The sequence below is a fragment of the Panthera uncia genome, assembly GCF_023721935.1.
Source record: "Panthera uncia isolate 11264 chromosome B3 unlocalized genomic scaffold, Puncia_PCG_1.0 HiC_scaffold_1, whole genome shotgun sequence".
Lineage (NCBI taxonomy): Eukaryota > Metazoa > Chordata > Mammalia > Carnivora > Felidae > Panthera > Panthera uncia.
Window position 1 is genome coordinate 30,005,169 of NW_026057582.1, and position 27,233 is coordinate 30,032,401.

Sequence of the window (27,233 nt, forward strand, 5' to 3'; positions counted from 1 at the left end):
TTCTGGCAAATTACTGAATCTGAGAGTGGCCCCTGCAGCTGGTGTCACAAGTGAGGGTGGTCTTGGGGAACTCCCAGATCTTGCAATACTTTTATTCAGTTTATTGAAAGCAGTGCAAAGCAGTGGTCAACAGCAAGGGCTCAGGAGTCAGACAAGCCTATGTTTTAAATCCGTAACTCCACTTGCTAGTTAGAGGACTTGGGACGGGTAACATCTGATTTTTGTTTACTTGTAAAACAGAGATGTGATACTCCCTTAGGAAACTGGGTAAGATACATATATTTGTATATATGCATATTCCTTAGCCTGGTGCCTAAAACACATGAACTACAAATAATAGCTATTATTATTAATAAACAAATGGAGTAAGCCCAACTAAAGAAACAGCAAGACCTTTATAGGTATACTTTACTGACTTACTGGATGCTAGAGAATTTAAATCACTACTTAGAAGCAAAGCACAGGTACAAAAAATATGCATACGTCTTTCCCAAAAAAAACTTCCAACTATCAGGAGATCTAACGAGGCACATTCCCTTACCTTGACATAGTAAGTGGTGAGTACTTTCCGAAGATCAAAGACTTGAAGCATAGAAGCAGCACTATTGTCAGTGATGCTATACCCCTCCAGAATATACTTAGTGACTATCACTTCCCAAGCTAGCCAGCGCTGGCTAAATGCAGCATTAAATGAAAGCACATGAGGAATATGACCAGGTTCACAACAGCAAAATCCTTCATCTTCTTCAACGCCTTCAGTAATGGCCTCTACTTCCCGTTGTTGACAGTAAGTACCTTAAAGAGAAGGAGAGAGAGAGAGAGAGAGAGAGAGAGAGAGAAAGAAAGACACGAGTGAATACAAAGGAGAAAAAAAAATATGAAATAGAAAAATAAGTGCTTCAAAGACACAAGAAATTTAGAAAAAGGACACCTTTTATAGTAATTGAAAGTATGTGACTGATTTGCCCTGGAATCTTCATTAACAAACTACAGGAAGCTCCAGCAAGTAGACATATTATATATTCATTTCCTGAAGAATCACAACATGCATTAGTGCATTGAAGGTTCTGAAAATTTGCGCAGTAACCTTCTTAATTTTGATTCACTGATCCCAAACTTTTCAAATTTGGGTTTACAATAGCATTTATGTCAAATGAAGGCCAATGAGTAAAGGGACATCTCATGAAGGTTTGAGTTAATTCAATAAGGGAAGGACTGAATTAGAAGTAAATCGTCACAGGACACACAATATAGCCAGACATGCAGAACTCAAAAGAATCTGAGCTCTGTTTATCAGTATCATGTCCGTACTGCAAGCAGGAATATTATGTACATCCTGCTTATTTGGATATATAAACTGTAAAGGTTCATGATAATTTAATCTTAAATACATAATTCTTCTGCTGCCAATTCCAACAATAATTTGTTAAAATTACATTATTGGCATTTGAAGCTTATCTGCTGATAAAATTTAATTAGTTATGAGATCTGATTATTTGGCACTAGCAAACAATTCTTTGAAGTTACATTCTTTTATACAAGATACCAAACAGGCATTTCCTGCATTAGTGTTACTGAAGGGAAAATACAAAATTGGAATACACAATTACATCCACAGCAATCTAGTGCCAGTAAGATATCACCTGTCACACTGATGTTAATTTTTATCTTATCTTGTTCTGTGGTCTTGCTTCCACTTAATTAGTAAATTCCTTATATAAGGATTATAAGGGGATTACACGTAATTTTATAAAGGCACATATTTAGGCTAAATAACTTATACGAGACTTTACGATAATATTTTTCTTTAAAGAGAACATATACACCATCCAGGTTTGAAAAACACTGCTCTGAGAGAAAAAGATGCCATGAAAACCAACCCGGGTGGTGGTGGTGGTTTTTGGTGGTGGTGGTGTGAACGATAGGGCTGAAGAGGTAGGCTGGGACAGGGCTCAAGAGCCATGTTGTTTATCACTCTAGAACTCTGAACAGCTCTGCTGTTTCATTTCTTACTCAAATACATTGCTGAGTACTTCCGGAATAATGTCACACCATGGTAAAAAGAAAAACCCTGGCTTGAACCTGACATTAACAGGAATGTCTGCTGCAGCTGACCACCACACACGCTCATGACTACAGATCTATATTCACAAACTTTTTTTTTTCCCTTTTCAGAATAAGGATGTGTGTGATTTTAGGAAGTATTTTTCAGACCAATAAAGGAAATGAAATTCAATCAAAAGTCTCCTAGCATCTTCTGGAACATCGTATTTTATTGTCTTCTCCTATAACCTATTAAAAGATGAATTCTATTAATTTGCTTTCTAATACTTAATTTAAAAAATGAAAATGACTCAACTAGGAAAAGGAACCTGAAAAAAGGAACTCCTGGTTTCTGCTGATTCTGGGTTCTGAAAAATTTTGCATCTATGGCCACATGTGGGTTAAACTAGTTACTTTTTTAGTCAGTTTAGTTGTATTTTGTTATCAGTATTACACTGGCTTTGTAACAAGCCTGGAGAAATTCTCCTTTTTCCATGTGCCAGAATAGGCTAGAGAGGGCAAAGAATTATTCAGTTTCTAGAAGAAACATCCTGAGACTGGCATTTTAAAAGTGTGGCATGAAGCTGGGTCTGTTCCTTAGATTTTATGTTATTACTTCATTTTATTCATTTTGTCATCTTTCTGGAAGGTCTGACTAGACCAAAGGTTTTTAAGTAAAGGAGAGACACAATGAAAGACAGCTCTACTCTGTGCAGATCACTTTGTGAGCAGTATATAGAAAAAACACATGGCAAGAGGGAACTTGGAGATGCTGACATTTATTGAGGAGACAGAATGAGACCCTTGTTCAGAGCAGCAGAATAAAGTGAACTGAGTAACTGCATTAACGTGGGGTGTTTTTACTCTACCATGCAAATCCCAAGAACAGTTCCTACCCCAACATACCCTAGTAATACATTTGGCTTAGAAAATAAAGTCATTAAAAAGCATAGGAATTAATACTAGCAACTGAAAAAAAGAACGCTGAGACCTGGAAAGGGATTCCAGAATACGTTATAAGGAACCCATTACCAATTATTTCCTGGATTAGCTATGTCTTTCAGTCACTTCATAGTGAATATTACTGATGAAATTAAATAAAACTGGCAATTATGAAAAACAGACATGTCAAAAGTAATTTGAGTAAAAACCGAGAGGAATTCCATTAGCATAATACATTTTTGACCTATAAAGTTTGACCCGGAAAACTGTGCTTGGCAGAAGTAACATTTACAAATAAAAAGTTAACACTGTAGAAGTTATAATAAAATTTTGGTAGACAAAAAAATGATTGATAAATCTTTGACATAAAAGTTACATGGAAAAGAATATTAAGAATATCAGGAAAATAAAAATGGAAATGAAATAAATATAAAGGGATTTAACCAAGATGTATAGCAAACTGATCAAGAAATCTGTTTAGTTAAATGTCACTTAATATTTAGAATCCACTACGAGACACAGTAAAATCAAGGAATTAAATTGGCTTAATGGACTATACCCAGAAGATACATCAAAATGCTCAGCAGATCCAAATATCTTTTTGGCAAAATACTGACACTCTTGATTAGTATTTTGAGAGGCAGTAGGTAGTTGGGACAGGGGATAACACTGTGAAGGAAAGAAAATAACCAAAGATCACAAGATATAGGCAAGAACATAAACAGACCTCATGAGAATTCTGGAATAAAAAGAAAGGAGAAACAGCTATATACTTACTTGATCATTCTACAAAATTAACTAATTATGTATTATATGCTAACTGCTGAAGTAAGTACTGGATACACAGTAATGAATACAGCAGACAAGATTCCTGCTCTTGAGGAGCTTACAACCTACTGCAAAGGTTTGCAAAATACAGCCCAGGGCCAAATCCAAACTAAGAATGGTTTTTGTTTTTAAAGCATTGTTTAAAAAAAAAAATCAAATAAAAATATGCAACAGAAAATGTGCATGCTTCCAAAAGCCCAAAGAGTTTGCCACCTCTGGGCTAAAGGAGAAATACACCTCAAACAAACACAAATAAAAATGAAATTATAATCATGCTGAGTGCTAAGGAGGTATAAATGGCAACATGAGATAATCATGTGGGCTAGGTGTTTAGAGAAGGCTTCTCTGAGAAAGCGATATTTAGGTTAATGCTTAAAGATAATTAAGGAATTAGCCAGGTGGAAGACTGGTGGGAGGAGGGGGGATGGCTGGTACGTTTTGGGCAAAAGGAAAGGCAGTAAAAAGTCCTTAGTAAAGAACAGCACAGTTAAGACCCTGAAGGCAAGGCCAGTGTGACTAGAGTGAGTGAGGACGGTGGGATAAAGTGGGTTTGGAGAAACTGGCAAAGCCAGATAACAAACAGTGTGGTAGGGCATGCTAAGGATATGAACTCTATTTTAAATGCAATGGAAAGCCGCTGAAAATTTTAGGTCTGAAAGGGATATGATCAAATTTGCCTGTAAAGAAAAAATCACTGGGGCACCTAGGTGACTCGGTCAGTTGAGTGTCCGACTCCTGATACCGGCCCAGGTCATGATCTCACAGTTCATGATATCGAGCCCTGTGTCTGCCAGCGTGAAGCCTGCTTGGGATTCTCTCTCTCCCTCTCTCTCTCTTCCCTCCCCCAAATAAATAAGCATTTTTAAAAAATCACTATGGCTGAGTAAAGAATTATAGGTATCTCTTGCTATCCAAATCCAGCATAAATTCAGGTAGTAAGACATGCTATGTTCCCACATAAGTTTGAGTTTTGTTTGGCAAATAGTGAGAGTCTGAATGGTAAAAAATCTGTCCAAAATTTTATTTGAATCTACTCGGTACCAGAGAGTGAAAGTTGGAAGAGTGAGAATTTGGATCAATTTCTGATTTGGAGAGTTTCTGACCACTATGGTGAAATTAGCAGATCCTAAGAAGGGCCCCCTTCTGACTCACACATACAGAAATGCTAGATAAAATATCCTCCCCACACACATTTGTTTAAAAAAACAAAAAAGTTAAAAAAGAAAGGTGAATTCTTTTTAAAAAGTTAAGGTCACGGCAGTAGTAGGTGTCGTGGTGAGGGGGTGCTGACTTTTGGATGAGTCTAGTTGGATTAGTTCTGAACATTAGATAAGACTCTAGAGAGATGGAATTAAGGTCTTGGGCTCTGTTGGAGAGGCAGAAACAAATCATAAAACAAGAATAGGACATGGTGAAAGACAGAGATTGGATGACAAACATCATAAATGAATAACAAACATCAACATTTAGTGCCTTAATTTGAGTGTCACACAAGTACAATCTTACTTTCAGTGAATGGAAGAATTTGAGAAAAGCACTTGCTCCATTAGCAAAGATATTACCTAACAAAGGTCCAAACCTTCTGATTCAATACCAGGGTGGAAATAAAGCTATAGGGTATAAACCTGATTTGATCCTCTATCTAGTCAAATGCTTTCTTATTTCCCATTTCAAGTCAAAAGCATGCAAGGCACTTCTTAGAGTAGATCAAAACACAGCTTGGATGTTCTCTCTAAAAACTCTCAAGTTCAAATGTTCCCTAGATTGAAAAGCTACACATTAATATGACTTTCCTCAATTCCTATAAAACAAGTTTCTATTCATGTTTACAAAATATTCAACTTATAGCAGTTGATAACATCAAGTTGGTATGTTTCTGAACACATGATTTTCTGTGTAGAAACAGCTTCATGTGTCGTTATACAAAATTGTTGAGGGCTGGTAGGGGAATAGGGAGTAACCGCTTAATGGGTGTGAGGTTTTATTTGTGGTGATGACAATGCTTTGAACAAGACAGAGGTGATGGTTGTGTAGATGGATGAAACGGGGAGACTCCAGGTCCTGAGGCCTCGACCCAACATGTCCCAAAGATGTGGCTGAAGGCTCTTGGTCTTGTCACCACAAAGAATTCGAGGACAGGCACAACACAGCACATGAGCAACACAAGAAAGTTCATTAAAGCAGAAGTACACCCATGAGATTTGAGTGGGCAAATGCAAAAGAGAGAGACAGAGAATGAGCAAGAGACCTGCACCTGCAGGGGGTTGGGTTTCTATCACTTAATGACAGGTGTTAACTTGGGGGAGGAATATTCACTACTTGAGGTGGGGTTTTCTTGAAAGCAAGGTTTCACACTTTTTTTTCATATTTGGTCAGGGGTCACTGGCCTATTTTGTCAGTCATCTTGGGCCTATCTGGTTTGTTCGGGCTTCTTGTGGCTTTGTTTTGAGATCCTGCCAGGACAGGCCTCTGACTTTCCAGACAGCCAGCCCTGGCTTCTTCTTTACTGACCTCCAGGCACCCTGCTTGAACCTAGCCAACTGCCTACTCTAATAGTTGTACAACACTGTGAATGCACTAAATGCCATTGACTTGTTCCCTTTAAAACTGTTTTGATGTTATGGGAGCTTCACTTCAAAACAAACATTTGTTGAGGACAAAGGCATGGTGTCTACCTGAAAGTACCTGGTTGGCTACTCTATGCCTCACACAATACAGTATTCTAGATGCTGCTAGCCATCTCACAAATATATGCAACTTCTCACAAAGAAAATGACAAGACAGCAAGCAGAAAGCAACAGAAACTCAACATCACCAGGAACATAGTCAGTTATACACAAATGATGCTACCTTTACATATTTTGGCATACCACAAAAATGATTCTTCTCTGGGGCACCCAGGTGAATCAGTTGGTTAAGCATCTAACTCTCGATTTTGGCTTAGGGCATGATCTCATGGTTCATGAGTTCGAGTCCTGCATTGGGGTTCTCCACTGACAGAGTGGAGCCTGCTTAGGATTCTCTCTCTGCCTCTCCCCTACTTGTGCTTATATGCATCTCTCTTTCTCTCTCAAAATAAATAAACTTAAAAAAAAGATTCTTCTCTAAATGTGAAATTTGGAAGAGTATCTAAAAATTGTTCTTTTAACAACTCTTTTCATTCCATAATTCTGAAGACTAAGGATCTAATTTTATGCTGATTTTTGATCTGAGATGTAAACACATAAAACCCAATAGAAATAAGAGGTGAATGTCTTACCTCTGAATTCAAGTCCCCGCAGCTGGAAAGTGACTAGCCCGTTGCCTATCTCTATAAGGTGTACTAATGCATTGAGGTAGTCAGAGGCAAGAATGAAACAGTCCCCCGTACTGTAGTTTCCCCACCGTCCTAGGAGCAAATCACCACAGAGACTGTGTTGTAGGGATCTGGTTAAATGTTCATAAAAGATGGAATTCAGATTGTTGTCATCTGATCCTGTAAGAAGGGATTAAAAATGTTACACTTTACCCTACATCTCTGTCACGTCAACAAGATTGTTAAAAATATTAAAGCTAATTTCTAGTTAGGGAAATTTTTTTTGACAAGAAAAATAATATTAATACCCTAACAATTTCTATTTAAAAATGAAACAGGGTAATGAGAAGAAGTTCAGAATTTAGAGTTACAGGGGTGCCTGGGTGGCTCAGTCAGCTGAGCCCTAAATTCTTGACATCACTTCAGGTGGGACTGAGCCCTGCATCGGGGCTCCTCACTGAGCATGGAGCCTGCTTGGGACTCTCTCTCTGCCCCTCCCCTGCTTGTGCTCTGTCTCTTTCAAAATAAATAAATAAACTTTAAAAATAATATAAAATCTTTAAAACATTTTTTTAAAGTTAAAAAAAAAAGCATGCATATTAATTCAGGATTTGGCCTTTTTTAACATACACAATGGCATCATTTGCATCATGAGAATTCCAAGCCCCTTACACAAGGACGTATTCCAAGCACATAGAGCTGAGATGGCTGTTTTATCTACCAGTATGTGGTGACAACAGTTGTTATTATCAAGTAACTAGTCCTACGTAATCCAATTTTAGAGTTACAAAAACCATTTGATTATTAATTAGGTTTCTCAAGTAGACAGAGTATTTGAAGGAATCTGAGAGTCAAATGGATACAAATACTTCAGTCTACCTTTGAGTTAGATTTCTTTTATTAAATTAATACATTGGAATTCTGGTTAATTTCTTACAGTTGGATTAGTGAGATTCACCCTCTATGTGTCCAATTACTAACAGATGGGCTGACAAAAGGATGTTTCCCCAATGACAAAACTAAGGAGCCAGACTTTAGATAATGGTACCACCACCCAAATACCACGTACTGAAGCTCTGTCTTGAATGGTTCCCTCACATGACATCTTTATACACAATAAACTAAATGAAATTAAATGAATATTTACCTAAATATTCAGGGAAGCAGGGGAAGCAAATATATTAATAAATATACCTATTGGTCAGATTGCATATTCTTTGATACACTTGACCAGTTTTACTTTAACTGTTCTACTTTTTAACCTCTGGAAGACAATATCTTTCAATGGCATTTTTAATTCCTCTGAGCATTCTTAAAGTGCACTTTATAAAAGATGGGTATATACATTGTAGATACTCGAATTCACATATACTTTGCTAAAGCAGAACAAAAAGCAAAGGATAGACAGTAAAACCTTGGACCATGAGTAACTTATTCTGCAAGTAGTTCACAAGACGAGCAAACATTTCTAATAAATTTTAACTTGATAAACGAGAGAGGTCTTACGATATAAGCAGTACATGACACCAAATGTCACATGATCACAACTGAGCCAATGGTTCTTGAAATTCACTCTGATATACAAGTGCTTTGGATCACAAGCATGTTTCTGGAATGAATTATGCTCACACACCAAGGTTTTACTGTATACTCTTTGGGAAATGGCAATTTGGAACTGACAGAGGATTCCCAATCAGTTAGGAAGCGAAATATATATAAATAACACATTTCTTAGACTTGCTTCTTTACTCACAAATGGAACTTTTACCTGGATTTCTATCAAGCTGGGAAGCCAATCTGGTATTCGAATGATCCACTCGTTTTGTGCTGAAGAGGGCAAAACAACATTTTTACTAAGCCTTAATTAAAAAGGAGAAAACCATATAATTGAAGTTAAGTATTATCACTTTATGTATATCTCTGAGAAAAATCTATGATTGGCATATTGCTAAAACTCCTCAGTAGTGTAGTTTAGGGGTAAGGTTTTTTACTCTCCCACCTTCATTATAAACACAGCAGTTATCTCCTAACATGTTAAATTGAACAGTGGGTAGAAAGACATTAATGAGTTTAATGCAAAAAAAAAAATTGATTAAAAATGTGTACCATATATAGTTCTTAGAGATATACAGTGCATGAAACATTTTTGCAAGGGGAAGGTACATCTATTAATGTCCAATGGTACAGTGTTCTTTAGAACAGTCGTTCCTAAAATGTGGTCCACAGAACTGGAAGCAGGGGCCTCAAGACCCTTTCAGGCAGTTTTCCAGATGAAACTGATTTTCATAACAATCTTGAGCTGTTACTGACTTTTTTCACCAGTCGACAAGTGCATTGATGGTGCAAAAGTAACGGTGGGTATGACTACCAGCACTTCAACTTGAATCAAAGCATTAGTATCAAACTGTATTTTTTACTGCCACACATGCACAAGAAAAACCAATAAACCAAAAATTCACATTTCAATTGAAAATGTCTTTAATGAAGCAATAAAAAAATTAGTTTTATTAAATCACACCTCCTCAGTATAGGTCTTTTTCATATTGTGTGATGGTTGTCTCAAGGGATTGCATTTATGCCACTGTTTGAATTGCAAGCTGCACTTGGTACTTTTTTTTTTTCATGGAACATCACTTTTATTGTGATTATTCAGACTTGCATACTTGAGAGACATTTCTCAAAAATGAAGAAAGTGAGTCTGTCCTGTTGCCAATAACAAAATTCAAGTTTTTCAGCAAAAATCAGAATTTGGGAAAATGTATATTTACTATAATGAGTTTGATAGCTTACCAACAAACACATTCCTTACACCTCCTTTCACCTTCTTATTAATGATCTTCTCCCCTTTGTATCCTAAGACCCTTACCTCTCTCCTTAGCTCATGTAAGTATCACGCTACATGTCTCTGGAATTTCCACATCTGTGTGGATTCCACATATGCACACTATTAAATTTGATTTTCTCCTGTTCATCTGTCTCATGTCAATTTGATTCTTAGTTGAGCTAGAAGGATCTTGAAGGGTAGAGGAAATTCTTCTTCCCCAACAACAGATATGGTTTTAAGATTCCATATTGCAACTAATCTTTAGGAAACTACCATGTGTCGACTTCTAGTGAAAGATCAAAGAGAAATATCCACAATTGTTTAAAAAGGCTATTAAAATACTTCTTTCTTTTCCAGCTATGTGTCTGTGCGAGGCCAGATTTTCTCCATATAATTCAACCAAAACAACATATTGCAACAACAGATTGGTTGCAGAAGCAGTTATGAGAATCCAGCTGTCTTTTACTGAGCCAGACATTAAAGAGATTTATAAAACTACAAAAACAGTGACACTCTTCTCACTGATTTTTTTGCTGGTATAGAAATTACAGTAATTTTCATTAAAAACTGTTATTTATATTAACACATAATGGGTTTATTGTTGCTATTGTTAAACTAATTAATAAACATTTGAATTTTTCTGAGTTTTGATTTCTAACACAGTAAGTATATGTAGATAAATCCTGTGTCAACAAAAACTTCTGACATTTCAATAACCGTGAAGAGAGTAAAGGGGTTCTGAGACCAAAACTGCTGCCACAGACAGTATTTTGGACCAAAATTAAATTGCCTGAGAACATTAGTAACACAGAAATTCATCAAAAAGAGAAACACCAAGTGTGGTTTTAGATAAAAGACCAGAGCAAAAGCTTCCAATCCACAAGCTATTCCACTGTTTAAAAGGTGAGACCACTATTTTCACCTATTAGGTGCACTGATGTGTGAAAGTGTAGAGAGAAAAGAGGCAGTCATGGAGATGGCCCATAGAATTACAAATTAGTATAAGCTCTTTTTGAATCAATGTCAATACATGTTAAACGCCTTTAAAATGTTTGGGTTCCGCGACTCAGTAATTCCCCTTTTGGATAATCTTTCCAAAAGGAAAGAAGGAAGGAAGGAAGGAAGGAAGGAAGGAAGGAAGGAAGGAAGGAAGGAAGGAAAGAAAGAAAGAAAGAAAGAAAGAAAGAAAGAAAGAAAGAAAGAAAGAAAGAAAGTAAGTTTGGAGAGATTACACATAAGGATAGTTAGCAGGCATCAGATGAAACAGCTAGCCAAAGAAACTAAATCTAAATGGAGAAAATACTTTATGCACAGAGATGGTCATTAAAAAGTTCTGCTCATGAGAAACCAGATGTAATCTATAGAAAATTTAGCTCTACAAATAGATATTTCTCAGGAAACTATGAGATAACTAGTTATGACTGCTATAATGACATAACATTGTATAGCATAAAGTGTCAGAGCTGTATTAATGTGGAACTCTAAGAAATAGCATTAAAAGAAAAAAGACAGAAAAAGGAATATGTTCACCAAGAACTAGGTTTTTAAAAAATCTCAAGAAAAATGGCAGAGAAAATATAGAACAGTTACTCTGACTCTTCTAATTTTATGTGATTTTGAAACTTCAAGAGTATTTATAAAGTTTTAGCAACATATTTCAACACAAAAATTATTAACCAGGAAACATTTATGATAATGCTGTTGATAGTTTTTCCTAGTAAAAAATAGATAAAATTGGCTTTCAAATGCTTTATTGTACTCACTTATAGTCTCTCTCCCAGAATTTGACAGGTCGAACATACGAAGTGATGAATATTGCACTTCCTAGAAAGGGATTTAGTGGAGTAGAAAAAAAGGCCGATACAGCAGCCTGAACAAACAACATGGCTGAATCTATAAAAAGCTGGTTAAGGACTTTAACATTCATTTGAGTGAGCACTCACACACACACAAATACATCTCACAAACACATTGTCATTACCGCAATGAAAACAATGTGAAGTTTGTCACAGGAATACAGAAGAGGGTGTCACTGGACAATATAAGGGGGTACAAGTAGGAAGACAAGCCAGGATAGTACAGCCTGGCATGATGCTTTGAAGGGAATCAAATAAACATCTGCTAATACGTATTTGGGAAAAGTCCATATATTACCCTGGGATAAAGATGCTGGCTTTAATTTTCCACAAGATAAAACTAAAATTTACACAAACAAAAAATCTGTATTTCTATCCACGTAGTCACTAACCTTTACTTTTATTTAGAAAGTACTTTTAAGAAATGATGAGATTAGAAAATTTTAGACATAGTTAAATTACAATCATGATTATGAAAAATGTTTGTAATCTTCATTTAGAAATATTTCTAGGGGTGCCTGGGTGGCTCAGTCAGTTAAGCGTCTGCTGTTAGTTTTGGTTCAGGTAATGATCTCACGGTTTGTGGGTTCAAGTCCCGCATGAGGCTTTGTACTGACAATGCGGAGCCTGCTTGGGATATATTTTATCTTTCTAACTCTCTCTCTCTCTCAAATAAGTACTTAAAAAATATTTCTAAACATCTTGTATTTATTAAAAGTACTCATATCTGTAAACATAAAATTTTAAATCAGCATTAATTATAAAACTTTAATACTGTCCTCATGTTCAGATGATCTGTGGGTGCACCCAAAGCACTGAGAATATTTGATAATTTATCACCTAGTAATTTAAATGTCTATAAACCAACATTCACAATAAGGATATGACCGCCCTTTCTTATACAACTTTTATTGGAAGGATACGGGGTACTGCAAAGGGCTGAGCAAAAGCATGGAAAGCAGAACCCCATGTAATTTGCCATGGGGCAATGTAAGTGTACACAAACTGCAATTTATAAAGGAGTTCCCAAAGCTGTAGGAGGAAAAGAAAAACAATCAGTAAAAAACTTATCAGATATTTGAATTAGAAAATGAAAGACCTTTAAAATGTATTTTTTTCCTATAAGAAAATGGCACTGAAAATATCTGCCATTTGCATAAAAGGAAAAGATAAATCAACTGCCAAAACACTGAATATATACTTAAGTAAAGACAGCTAGCTGATTTATGGATTTGTGTTTCATCTGTTAAAAAAAATTCTATGCCCTCTATTAGCTATATTACTACTACTACAAGCAGAATTAAAAAAAGGTAGGACATTTAGATGTTTGCAAAGCTTAAGTAATTCATACATATTTTTATCCCTAAGACACATTCTCCTCAAATTGTAGTGCTTTGGAAACAGAGTATGTTTTAAATACAATGTCAGAAGAAATTTGAAACCAGCCAGGCAGGAAATAAAGTTGTAATACAGTTGTCACTGCCTATTCGCCTAAGGATTTAGTAGTGCATATTAGGCATCTGATCATAACCTCAATTGGTATGGTCAATGGAAACACAACACACGTTTTAATTTTATGTAAATTAGTATTTGTTTTGTTGTTGAACACGTCTTCAACACTGAAACAGAATTACTGTGTTTGTCCAAAATTGCCTCTGCATGGCAGGCAATGCAAGGTCCAATTCACAAAACAGACACAGAATCTTAAAAACAAGAGGTTCAGACTAACTTGGTGCCATGATTCAGGCAACAAGCACCTCAATTAACTGAACGATTTCAGTTAATTTGCAAATGAACCTGTTTAACTCCCAATTAAAAAAAAAGAAACCTCAACTTCAACCAATTAGAAAAAGCAGATGAACTCCTGCATTCTTCTCCGTGACTCAAATTTATGCCGGTAATCCTTGATACTAACGTGATCAGGATGTCAGGAAGTAAAAGCAGTGTGTGTATTATCAAGATGCCATTATTCATGGTCTAAAAGCAGTGATTCAGAAAACTTCAGATTCTAAATATGAAACAGACTGAACTCAAATTTTGACTGTAACACTGAGGAAAAAATGATACGCAATTACATGGATAAGTGGGTAGTGGATAAAAATTTCTGTATACATTCATAGTAATTTTTTTCTTGTAAGATTATTAAATTGATGGTGTATCTTACAATGATATCTTAAAAACTATATCTAGAAATCTCTTAAAAATTACTTGCTTACTATCATTGTTAAATTCTATCACCTAACCTTACTAATGCAAACCCCTTAAGGGCAGAGCTTTCTCTATTTTGTTCACTGATGTAGCCTCAGCATCTAGAACAGCTGTGGAACACTGTATGCTCTCAAGAACAATTTGCTTAACAAATGAAAGTATTAAGAAAATCCAAACTAATTCAAGTTAAGACTATTTCAAAGACTGTTTCTATTTTATTGCAACTTTCACTTTTTCCCCCAACAGTATACTAAGATGCCCTACAATTTCCAGTCTAAATATTTAAATTTGTGAGAAACCACAGGCTTCTTTATACAAACAATTCTTTGATTAACTTTCTGGCTTCCTCCTTTGGTTACCCATGCTCACTAGAAGAGGAAATAAATGATAAAAATGCATACAAATTAGTGACCGAGCAAACATAATACTGCAATATTCTAGAAGCTACTTAGTACAACATTTAGCACAATATTTTGAAATGGACTATCACTAAAACCTGTTCAGATTAACGTTTTCCACTTGTACTATTCCCATCCTAGGTTAGACCTCTATCACATCTCAATTACTGTCACAGTCTCTTAAACTGTTCTCCATACCTTTGGGTTCTCTCTTCCCCAAGTCATCCCAATGTAGCTGACCAGGCTAACTTGCCTAAAATTGGGCTTTCATTGTGTTTTGTAGCTGCTCATATGCTTCAGCTCTCTGTTACCTATCAAATGGGATAATATATGTCAAAGTCCTTTGTATGTGGTCAGCGTTAACATGAAATCTAAACTCTATTTAATTTATAAATAATCTGATTGCACAACTTATTTCATTGAGAAAGGTAGTAGTATGGTTCAGCAAAAAGATTCTTGGAATGGGAGGCAGAAGACCCAGATTTTGTCATCTCATCTGTAAAAGGACTAAAAGTACCTCTCTTATGGGTGGATAATAAATCTCAGAAGCATTTTGTAATTTTCAGAGTATTCTGCAAATGTCACCATGAAACTAATTTCTGATTCCTCCCACACGGCCTCACTGCCTTCAGTATTTACCATCTTCATTCAGCTATCAGGTTATTTCCTCCCTCCATCTATCTAGCAGCCCACAGCCCAGTGCAATTATTACCCCATCTATTTCTAGGATTATTCAAAACCACATCCACTTTTGGAAGATCCTATGGACTTAAAAATACACAGCTAGTGATGTTTCTCTAAATTTTCTATATAACTTAATCTTATCTTCCTAGCTATATAGCAAGAAACACGTCTTTTATGGATCATAGTGAGTAACATTGGTTAGGGATTCTACTATGTTTCTAAATGACTGGTTGATTGAAGAAAGATATTACTTAAAAGACAGTGAAGCAAATGGAATGCAAGCAGAATCCTCACTAAATGCTATATTACTTAGGGAGCTACTTTTTACCGATAGGGATATTCCTTTCAGTGACAAATTACCTTGTTGAAGAGTATAGACATGAAGAAGAGATCCAACAACATGGTCTCTGAAAACGCTTCATAGTCGATTTTGAAAAAGAGCACAGTGAAGAGGACTGTGACATACTGATATGTAGGGCTGCTGAAAGAGGATCGTAGCAACTTCAGACCAGCAATGGTGATCATTAAAGCACCTAATCTATAAGTTAAAGAAAGCACAACTCATCAATCAATGGCTGAAAACTTCAGAAAATCTACTAACTTCAGAAAAATCACTATTTCATTTACTATGCTTACGATACATTTACATCCAAAGTGAACTTCTAAAAATGATTTATACACCAAGCAAATCACATCCTAAAATAAACTCTTACATTCCCTTTTAACAATATGTATTATGATTCTTATTTCTTTATATAAATAAGCACACTTAAAAAAATAAATAACAGCATTGCATTTCTAATATATGGTTCTCCAGTTTCTTAATATTTGTATTGCTTTAATAGTAATAGCATTTAGCACATAAAAAACATGTATTAACGCCTACCCAACAACACGTACCTAGTCTAGTGTGTAGGCCTATACGATGACCGTATAGGCGAGTGACCACCTACATAGTCTGGTTTACACAGTACACAAAAACAGACATCTCTCTAATTGACCATCTAATAACAGAAATGAACCTTATTCAATAAATGTTCTCTCATAAAATATTAGTTGACAATAAGATGTCTAGAGTAGTGATATACAAGAGCAGGAACAGATGTTCAGGAATTTCACCTCACTTTTTTATCTTACAGTGCACTGCACTAATGAGACACTCAATTATTTGTTACTTGATCAATGTCTGAAGACACTGCCTATGACAGCCGCTAGTGGTTAAACATAGATGAGAGGAGTACTGTACTTACTCTGTATCCAGTTTTTTTGGACTAGCAATGGTCTCTGCACTGCTACTAAGTTCATTAAGAACAATCAATGGGTAGATGATATTCTTCTCCACAAAAAGAAGCCACACATGAAGTTTCTCAAACCACATCATAGTGGCTGCATCTAACAAGGCAATGTAAGAAGATCACATCATCTAGTGTACAAAATACAGGCATACCTCATTTTATTGAGCTTTACTTTACAGCACTTGGCAGATACTGGGGTTCTTCTTGGTTTTTTTCTTTGTTTACAAATTGAAGGTCTGTGGCAACTCTGCACTGAGCACGTCTATCAGCACCCTTTTCCAACAGCATCTGTCACATTTTGGTAATTCTTGCAATATTTAAAACTTTTTCATTATAATTGTATTTGTTACAGTGATCTATGATCAGTGACCTTTGATGCTATTGTTGTATTTGGGGTTAACAAAAACTGGACCAATGTAAGATGGCAAACGTAACCAATAAATGTGTGTGCTCTGACTGCTCCACTGATCCACTGTTCCCCCACCTCTCTCCCTCCTTTCGGGCCTCTCTATTCCTCACGATTAAAATTAGGCCAATAACTCTACAATGCTCTTTAAATGTTCAAGTGAAAGGAAGAATCACACACCTCTCATTTTAAACCACAGGCTAGAAATTATTAAGTTTCATGAGGAAGGCGTGTTGAAAGCCAAGACAGGCCAAAAGCTAGGCCTCTTGTGCCAAGCATTAGCCAAGTTGTGACTGCAAAGGAAAAGTTCTTGGAGCAAATTAAAAGCGCTGCTCCAGTGAACGTACGAATAATAAGAAAGTACAGCCTTATTGCTGACATGGAGAAAGTCTGCGTGGTCTGCATAGAAGATCAAACTAGCCACAGCATTCCCTTAAGCCAAAACTTAATCCAGAGCAAGGTCCTAATGCTCTGCAATTTTGGGAAGGCTGAGAGGTGACGAAGCTGCAGAAGAAAAGTCTGAAGCCAGCAGAGGTCGGTTCAGGAAGTTTAAGGAAAGAAGCCATCTCCACAACATGAAAGTGCAAGGCGAGACAGCAAGTGCATATGTAGAAGCTGCAGCAAGTTCTCCAGAAGATCCAGCTAAGATGATTCATGAAGGTGGCTCCACTAACCAACAGATTTTCAATGTGGATGAAACAGCCTTTTATTGGAAGAAGATGCCATCCAGGGCTTTCATAGCTAGAGAGAAGTCAATGCCTGGCTACAAAGCCTCAAAACTCTCTTGTTAGGGGCTAACACAGCTGATGACTCTAAGTTGACACCAATGCTCACTGACCATTGTGAAAATCCTAGGGCCCTTCAGAATGATGCTAAATCTACTCTACCTGTGCTCTCCAAGTGAAACAACAAAGCCTGGATGACACATTTATTCATGACATAGTCTACTGAATATTTTAAGTCCAATGTTGAGGCCTACTGCTCAGAAAAAGAGATTCCTTTCAAAAATAGTACTGCTCGTTGGGGTACACCTGGGCAGCTCAGTCAGTTAAGTGTCCAACTTAGGCTCAGGTTATGATCTCACAGTTCATGAGTTCGAGCCCCATGTCAGGCTCTGTACTGATAGCTTGGAGCCTGGAGCCTGCTTCGGATTCTGTCTCCCTCTCTCTCTCTCTCTCTGCCCCTTCCCAGCTTGCTGTCTCTCTCTCAAAAAAATAAATTAAAAAAATTAAAAAAAAATACTACTGCTCATTGACAGTGTCTGCAAACAACATCTATTCTGTAGCCCATGGGGATTCAAGGAATAATTTTGACTTTCAAGTCTTATTTAAGAAATACATTTTATAAGGTTATAGCTGCCATAGACATTGATTCCTCTGATGGATCTGGGCAAAGCAAACCGAAAAACCTTCAGAAAGAATTCACTATTCTAGATGCCATTAAGGACATTTGCAATTCGTGGAAAGAGGTCAAAATATCAATATTAACAGAAGTTTGGAAGTTGATTCCAACATTCATGGATGACCCTGAGGATTCAAGACTGCAGTGGAGAAAGTCACCGAAGATGTGGTAGAAATAGCAAGAGACCTAGAATTAGCAGTGGAGCCTGAAAATGGGACTGAACTGCTGCAGTCTCAGGATAAAACTTGAATGGATGAGGAGCTGCTTCCCGCGGATGAACAAAGAAAGTGGTTTCATGAGATGGAATCTACTCCTGGTAAAGATGCTGCGAAGACTGTTGAAATGACAACAAAGGGTTTAGAATATTACGTAAACATAGTTGATAAAGCAGTGTAGGATTTTGGAGAACGACTCCAATTTTGAAGGAAGTTACTTACACTGTGGGTAAAATGATATCAAATAGCATGCTACAGAGAAATCACTCGTAAAAGGAGTCAACTGATGTAGCAGACATCATTGTTGTCTTATTCTAAGAAATTGCCACAGCCACCCCAACCTTTGGCAACCACCATCCTGATCAGTCAGCAGCCATCAACACTGAGGTGAGGGCCTCCACTAGCAAAAGGATTACAACTCGCTGGAAGCTCAGATGACGGTCACCATTTTTTGGCAAGAGAATTTTTTTAAAAAGGTATGTGCATGGTCTTTTTAGACATAATGCTCTTGGCACACTTATTAGACTACAGGGTAAACATAGCTTTTATATGCATTGGGACACCAAAAAATTGACTTGTCTTGCTTTATATTGTGATATTCACTTTATTGCAGTGGTCCACAACCAAACCAGCAATATCTTCCAGGTATGCCGATAGTTTGGCAAAGTGACGTGAAAGGAAAATCTTACAGCACAAATTTGTCTCGGCTATAAATAAATAATGTAAGAAATCCAGTATTTCAATCACTTGCCAACTTCTATGAATTCTGATACACGTTCAGTTTTGCAACTTAGATGTGACTTAAATTTAGATGAGGGGCGCTAGGTGGCTCTGATCTCAGCTCAGGTCATGATCTCTTTGTGAGTTTGAGCCCTGCATTGGGATCTGCACTGTCATCAGATAGCCTGCTTGGAATGATATGAATTCCCTTTCTCTTAGCCCCTCCCCTGCTCATTCTCCCTCTCTAAATAAACTTAAAAAATTTTTAGACGAATTTCCTTTTAAATTTTAATTCTTGGGGCGCCTGGGTGGCTCAGTCGGTTAAGCGTCCGACTTCGGCTCATGTCATGATCTCACAGTTCGTGGGTTCGAGCCCCGCGTCGGGCTCTGTGCTGACAGCTCAGAGCCTGGAGCCTGCTTCACATTCTGTGTCTCCCTCTCTCTCTGCCCCTTCCCTGCTCATGCTGTGTCTCTCTGTCTCAAAAATAAATAAACATAGGGGCGCCTGGGTGGCGCAGTCGGTTAAGCGTCCGACTTCAGCCAGGTCACGATCTCGCGGTCCGTGAGTTCGAGCCCCGCGTCAGGCTCTGGGCTGATGGCTCGGAGCCTGGAGCCTGTTTCCGATTCTGTGTCTCCCTCTCTCTCTGCCCCTCCCCCGTTCATGCTCTGTCTCTCTCTGTCCCAAAAATAAATTAAAAAAAGTTGAAAAAAAAAAAAAAAAAAAAACATTAAAAAAAAAAATTTTTTTTTTTTTAAATAAATTTTAATTCTTGAAACCTCAGTTTCTAACCATAACTTTTTCTCATTTATGCCTATAACTTCTGGAGAAAAGTTAGTAAGATTATGAGACTGCCCTTTTTCCGAAAAAGAAATAAATGACCTATTAAAATTATCTGTTTTTAAAATCTTAAGGTACATGTGTGTGTACGGGCATATGTATGTGTGTGTATCTTATGTACATCTCAGAACATATATGAAAGTATGATATGTTTTAGATTCACACACTTCATAGAAGTCATTGCACTGTCAGTAATGTTTTTTATAATAATTTCACCTTATTTCATTGGGGAAAGTATCTAGGATAAACTGAAAGATTTAAAATAAGGTTCTCTAGCTATCTGAAAACATAGTTGGCTTCAGGAAATGCTCTAATGAATAATCTTTTTCTTTCCATTGCTAAAGTCAATACAAGTGAAAAGAAATAAACTTTGCTAATACCTAGTGCTTTCAATAAGTCAAACATGTTATACTGATTCAAAATTTATAAAACTTTAGACTAAATATTTTGTTAAGATCAAAAAAGAAATAATTATGATCAATGACTTACTGTAAGGAAAACTGCTCTTCAAAACAAATTGGATACACTTGCTATTTTTTGTATATGAAAGCAATACTAACAGTTCACTATGAAAATAATACATCATTCTACTAAGTTCTTTTCCTGACTGTATGAAAGAACCAGTACAGATTGTCATACAGCTTTATGTCATTTTCTCTTAATTTTTTAAATTTTTGTTTATTTATTTTGAGAGAGAGAGAAGAGGAGGGACAAGGAAGGAGGAAGGGAAAGGAAGGGGGAGAGAGAGAGAGAGAGAGAGAGACAGACAGACAGACAGACACACACAGAGGGAGAGGGAGAGAGAGAATCCCAAGCAGGCCCCGCACCGTCAGCACAGAGCCTGACGCGGGGTTTAAGCCCATCAATCATGAGATTATAACCTGAACCGAAATTAAGAGTCAGACACTCAACCGACTGAGCCACCCAGGTGCCCCATGTCATTGTCCCTTATTAAAAGAACACATAAGAAGTATGCACAATGCCATTACTGCAACCTACAGGTTAATGTTTCATTATCTCTTCAGGATCAAACTGGTGACCAAGGTTTCAGTCCCATGATGCTCTAAGCAATTCTACTAAAAGGCCCGAGAAATTTGCTTTGAAAATGCAAAGTTAAGTTTGTAATAGAAAACTTCCAAAGGCTTCAGAGCTCTCTAAACAAGTTAATTTATCTTCAAACAATTGAAGAATTTACTCTTTATAGTAATTCATTAACTGAAAAAAAGGTTTGAGGAAAAACCACTGGTTTGTTTAATCATTGATATAATGAATGATGACATAGTTATGAACTTTTATTATTTCCCTAAAACGAGCAAGTATGGGATATTGCAAGTCATGGGGCCAATGAAGAAAGACCAAATACTTACAATAGGAAAGACAAGTCAGGATTTAAAGTGGACTGGCCTTCTACCTCTTTCTGAGTCATTTTATGCTTTACCCCAAAATCTGAGCAAGTAAGAACAATTACAAATGTTTTAAATTTCTTTTCATCTCATCAACTCTTTCCTACCTTTCTCTGGTAGGACATAGTGTCTCTGGTGGAAAGAGGAACAAAATTCTCTCTATTCCCCCTATGCTTTGAGCTAAAAATATTTCAAACAGAAATCTTAAGGAGGACTGGGTTGCCTGTACATAGAAAAGATGTAAGGAAAGGGTAAGGACTGGAAAGAGAAGCCACAAACATGCACAGAAGGATTTGTCAATGAGAGGTCTATGAAGAACAATACAGAGAGGAAGTAAATTTTATTCTGTGGAAGCCGGGATGGTAGCATTGACATTTATCCTTCAACTGAAATTAAAGCATCCTGAAAAAGGTTTGACTCATCACAGCTTCAAATATAAGTATAATAAACACAAGCCACAGTGTTACTTAATGATACTTATTTAATGGTCTCCGTTAAAGTGTAAAAAAAAAAAAAAAAAAATCCACAATATTAAACAGAGGAGTATTAATGAAATACTTACTCCGAACTTCGTATTGATTATACTCCACTGTCTTCAGCAGAGGGTGAGAAAAACAGTGCCATGGTAGCTGTTTTCTAACTTGAGGCAGCACATAATGGGTTACAAAACCTACAAAGCCGACCAATGCATATAACACATACTTGAGAGCAGGCTAAAAGAAGAACAAAATTGAGAAAATTAAAAGTGATTTTGAGAACCATAGAACTCCTAATGTGTCAGTCCAATTTCTACTTATTAATAGAAAATAGCAAAGTCAATTTGAGAAGGTAAGAACTAAAATCTGTCAACATTTTACATTGTTTTATTATGTAGTTTTTCTGAAACTTGTACCAGCGTTGCCCCATACGATCCACCGATACAGAGAAAAGTGGTGGTATGTCACATCCGACATCAATTACTAAATGATGTCTTGGGCTTTCTCTCTCTAGGATCACTGGCTCTGGGGAAAACCAGCTGCCCTTCTGTATGGATACTCAAGCAGCTAATGGTAAGGGCACATGGAAAGGACCTTAGATCTCTGGCCAACGATCAGTAAAGAAATAAGTCCTACTAACAGCCTCAGTTGATGGCAGCCCCAAATGACTGCATCATCATAACATATCCTGAACTAGGACCATCTAGCTGAGCTACAATTATAATCAGATTCACGACTCAGAGAAACCATGAGAAAATAAATATTTGTTATTAAAACCAAACAAAACATCATATATTTCAGCATTATGGACAAATATTATAATCAAAAAATTAGCCTAAACAAAATTATTTTCCCCCAATCAAAAGATCAAAATGATTCCTTACCTGCAACACTGTGAACACCGTGCTTACATGAATAGCAAAATATAGCACACCAATTACAATGCATACTACTAGGTCAGATTGTAAACGCTCACTCTGTGGAAGAAAACAGAATTAGCCAACAATTACATAAAATTTTAAAAATATGTATTTTTTATTCCCAACTGGCAAAATATAAGAAATAATTTTTCATTGACCCTATTCTTCTAGATAGCTCTTATACATAACAATTGGCTAGAAGTCTTTTCTTCAATTTCCTGATATCTTGGTTTAATACTGCAAAACCAAGGAAATTAAGCTAGTTCCACACATGGAAGGAAAACTTCCAAACTCTTTCTATGAAGCCAGCATTACCTTGATTCCAAAACCAGACAGAGACCACACTAAAAAGGAGAATTATAGACCAATTTCCCTGATGAACATGGATGCAAAAATCCTCAACAAGATATTAGCCAATCGGATCCAACAATACATTAAAAAAATTACTCACCACGACCAAGTGGGATTTATACCTGGGATGCAGGGCTGGTTCAATATCCACAAAATAATCGATGTGATACATCACATCAATAAAAGAAAGGACAAGAACTATATGATCTTCTCCATAGATGCAGAGAAAGCACTGGACAAAATACAGCATCCTTTCTTATTAAAAACCCTCAAGAAAGTAGGGATAGAAGGATCACACCTCAAGATGATAAAAGCCATATATGAAAGACCCAATGCTAATATCATCCTCAATGGGGGAAAACTGAGAGCTTTCCCCCTAAGGTCAGGAGCAAGACAGGGATGTCCACTCTTGCCACTGTTATTCAACAGTGTTATTCAACAATTGGAAGTCTTAGCCGCTGCAATCGAACAACACAAGAAATAAAAGGCACCCAAATCGGCCAGGAGGAGGTCAAACTTTCACTCTTTGCACATGACATGATACTCTATATGGAAAACCCAAAAGATTCCACCAAAAAAACTGCTAGAACTGATTCATGAATTCAGCAAAGTTGCAGGGTATAAAATCAATACACAGAAATCGGTTGCATTCCTATACACCAACAATGAAGAGGAAGTGAAATCAAGGAATCAATCCCATTTACAATTGCACCAAAAACCATAAAATACCTAGGAATAAATCTAAACAAAGAGGTAAAAAACCTATACACTGCAAACTATAGAAAGCTTATGAAAGAAATTGAAGACATATAAAAAAAAAAAAGGGAAAAATATTCCATGCACCAGTATAAGAAGAACAAACAGTGTTAAAATGTCAATACTACTCAAAGCAATCTACATATTCAATACAATACCTATCAAAATAACAACAGCATTCTTCACAGAGCTAGGACAAATAATCCTAAAATTTGTATGGAACCAGAAAAGACCCTGAATAGCTAAAGCAATCTTGAAAAAGAAAACCAAAGCAGGAGGCATCACAATCCTGGACTTCAAGCTGTACTACAAAAGCTGTAATCATCAAAACAGTATGGTACTGGCACAAAAACAGACACACTCAGATCAATGGAACAGAACAGAGAACCCAGAAATGGACCCACAAGTGTATGGCCAACTAGTCTTTGACAAAGCAGGAAAGAATATCCAATGGAATAAAGACAGCCTCTTCAGCAAGTGGTGCTGGGAAAACGGGACACTGACATGCAGAAAAATGAACCTGGACCACTTTCTTACACCATACACAAAAATAAACTCAAAATGGATGAAAGACCTAAACGTAAGACAGGAAGCCATCAAAATCCTCGAGGAGAAAGCGGGCAAAAACCTCTTTGATCTTGGCCGCAGCAACTTCTTACTCAACATGTCTTCAGAGGCAAGGGAAACAAATGCAAAAATGAACTATTGGGACCTCATCAAAAAAACAAAGCTTCTGCACAGCAAAGGAAACAATCAGCAAAACTAAAAGGCAACCAACAGAATGGGAGAAGATATTTGCAAACAACATATCAGATAAAGGGTTAGGATCCAAAATCTATAAAGAACTTATCAAACTCAACACCCAAAAAACAAATAATCCAGTGAAGAAATGGGCAAAAGACATGAATAGACACTTCTCCAAGGAAGACATCCAGATGGCTAACCGACACATGAAAAAATGCTTAACATCACTCATCATCAGGGAAATACAAATCAAAACCACAATGAGATACCACCTCACACCTGTCAGAGATTCAGAAATATCCTACTATATTTAACATGAAATGTCCTTTGACAACATGGAAACTAAAGCCAGAAAAAACTGAATTCTATTGTGAGGCAGTTTTGTACTTCTAAAGTTTTCTGAAGAATGTGTTAACAGCTCAAGTTCAGTAAAGGTAAGTAGTATAACTCATGACTGATATAAATACAGTTTTTCACAAATGGAAATAATCTAAAATAACAGAAAAAGAATGTTTTATGCTATCTCCATAAAGCTGATAATTACTAATACATAAATTCACTAAATTAGAAAATTTTTAAATTACCATATTTTCTTAAATATATTTAATTAGTATAGATAATTGCTCTCCCCTTCAATCTGAAAAATAAACACACACACACACACACACACACACACACACACACACTTTTCAGGTTGCTCTTGAGAAAGAAAATACACTAAATGACTAGCAGATGATTTACAAGGACATAGTTTTTAACAACAAGAACAACACAAAATCTGATTTATGTTAATACTCATCTTTCAAATCCCAGTTTAACCTGAATAGGATTAAGAATTCTATAAACAATGAAATTACTTCATTTCACCTAATCTGAAAATGAATGCTTAGCACACTGTTTTAATTACATAGAAACAAACTTGGAGGAATGAGCATTTCATTAACAGGTTAAAATCTGACATAAAGGTAATCAACAACATACAACTATACAAACATTTTCTCCCAGTTACAAAAGGCCTTCATGAGACAACATGATGAACTGTCTAAACTTTACATATTTCAGGTGATTGTAAAAAGTTAAGACTTACAACAGAATTTCTAAGTTTTTCAGGCAGTGGATCTTTTACTTCAGACAGAGGATCTTCTGGATTTTTCTCTTCTGTTTTTGGAAAAATCTTAGATTGCACCAAAGAGCTTGAAATTTTAAAAAATGAAAAAATAGTAAGAAATACATTCATAACTTGAAAACCAGTACTTAAAGGCAAATGAAACTTATGATAAAAAATGAAGTGTTTCAAGTACATTTAGTCATTAGCAAATGAAAATGCCTAAAAAATTTAAGATGTTATAAATAAGCATACAATGAGAATTTTTATTAAAATATAGTTTTAATACTTTTTAGGAAAGAAAACGCTAACAAATATTCTCAGCCAAATTGGCTAGAATGTTCCAAAGTTAATATATTTGAAACTTAATATAGATTAAGTGAACAGTACTTTGACAAGGCAGTGGGAAAGTTAAACTTGAAAGAAATGTGAACTTCTATTTCTTTAATTCGGTAACAATTGATTTTACTTACAAAAGTACAGAGGGATCACTGCTTTGTCGACTGAGATGATAGGATATTGCCACTAATAAACCACAAAAAATGGAGAAAAGTACTGGAATATGCTGGCCATCCCAAGAATCCTGTTGGGGGAAAAAAAAAGGTTTCACAGAAAAATCTGCTTCTCACTTATCATCTATCATACAGTCCTTTTATGTCAGTATTTTGGAGGAAGATAATTAAATTCAACAGAAACTTGTCAGCTATATTATTAATTGCATTTTATTCCACATAAATTTAGATTTATTATTTTTTAATGAGCTAGAATCTAGCTAACTAGATCACCTTCAGATAGGAATAATACATTTGCTTCTGATATGTCCTGCTGTCCAATTCTTTCATATTTTAAGTGGTATTAAGCTTATGGTAAGCTATGTTCTCCCTTTAGAAATACCAAGTAACTTGGTACACCACATGTTTGATTATATATAATAATAAATCAGGGAAAAGGCAACAGATGGTACAACACATTAGGTACAGAAGAATATTCGCACTGGTGTGCTTTTGTCCTGATACCTTTGCTCATAATATGCCATTATATCTTCCAGAAAGTTGAGTAGGCATTCAGTGCTCTTGAATAATGAACTCCATATTCCCCATAATAAATAATGCAAAGGCTAGCTTCTAAAGCCAACCAAACGTGGATGTGGATATGTCATGTCATGTCTGCTCACTGCAATTATCTCTGGAGTCTACTGGCATGGGAATTGGCAGACAGTAGATAATACTGATAAAAGGAATAGTTAGAAGTTCTTAAGTATGGCCTATGATGTAAACAGCACTCTATTCCTTCTTCTTTCTCTGGGGATTCAAGAAGGGAGAATGGTAGGAGTGGAAATCCAAATTGTATTTTATTATACAACGTGCCTCCCCCCACCCCATTTAATAACAGTCTTGAAAATTATTACATATCATAACATACAGACCTTTTTTTAATGGCCACATCAAAATATCATTAGCATCATATTGAACATTATGTGTCAAGCCCCATTCTTAGATCTATGCTAAGTATTTCTTAAACAATT

General features: G+C 36.2%; 1 protein-coding gene across 8 annotated transcripts in view; it reads right to left on the reverse strand.

The window, feature by feature from the left end:
* Nucleotides 1–27,233, reverse strand: part of PCNX1 (pecanex 1) — a 171,424-nt gene that overhangs the window by 22,969 nt on the left and 121,222 nt on the right. For all 8 annotated transcript variants that reach the window (XM_049612541.1, XM_049612542.1, XM_049612545.1 and 5 more), the window contains 11 exons: nucleotides 26,182–26,291; nucleotides 25,691–25,796; nucleotides 22,717–22,809; nucleotides 21,919–22,069; nucleotides 16,329–16,470; nucleotides 15,439–15,616; nucleotides 12,712–12,820; nucleotides 11,696–11,825; nucleotides 8,877–8,935; nucleotides 7,073–7,288; nucleotides 542–795 (listed from right to left, as the gene is read on the reverse strand). In XM_049612541.1, the coding sequence (XP_049468498.1) occupies nucleotides 542–795; nucleotides 7,073–7,288; nucleotides 8,877–8,935; nucleotides 11,696–11,825; nucleotides 12,712–12,820; nucleotides 15,439–15,616; nucleotides 16,329–16,470; nucleotides 21,919–22,069; nucleotides 22,717–22,809; nucleotides 25,691–25,796; nucleotides 26,182–26,291 (1,548 nt within the window). The remainder of the gene's footprint in view (nucleotides 1–541; nucleotides 796–7,072; nucleotides 7,289–8,876; nucleotides 8,936–11,695; nucleotides 11,826–12,711; nucleotides 12,821–15,438; nucleotides 15,617–16,328; nucleotides 16,471–21,918; nucleotides 22,070–22,716; nucleotides 22,810–25,690; nucleotides 25,797–26,181; nucleotides 26,292–27,233) is intronic.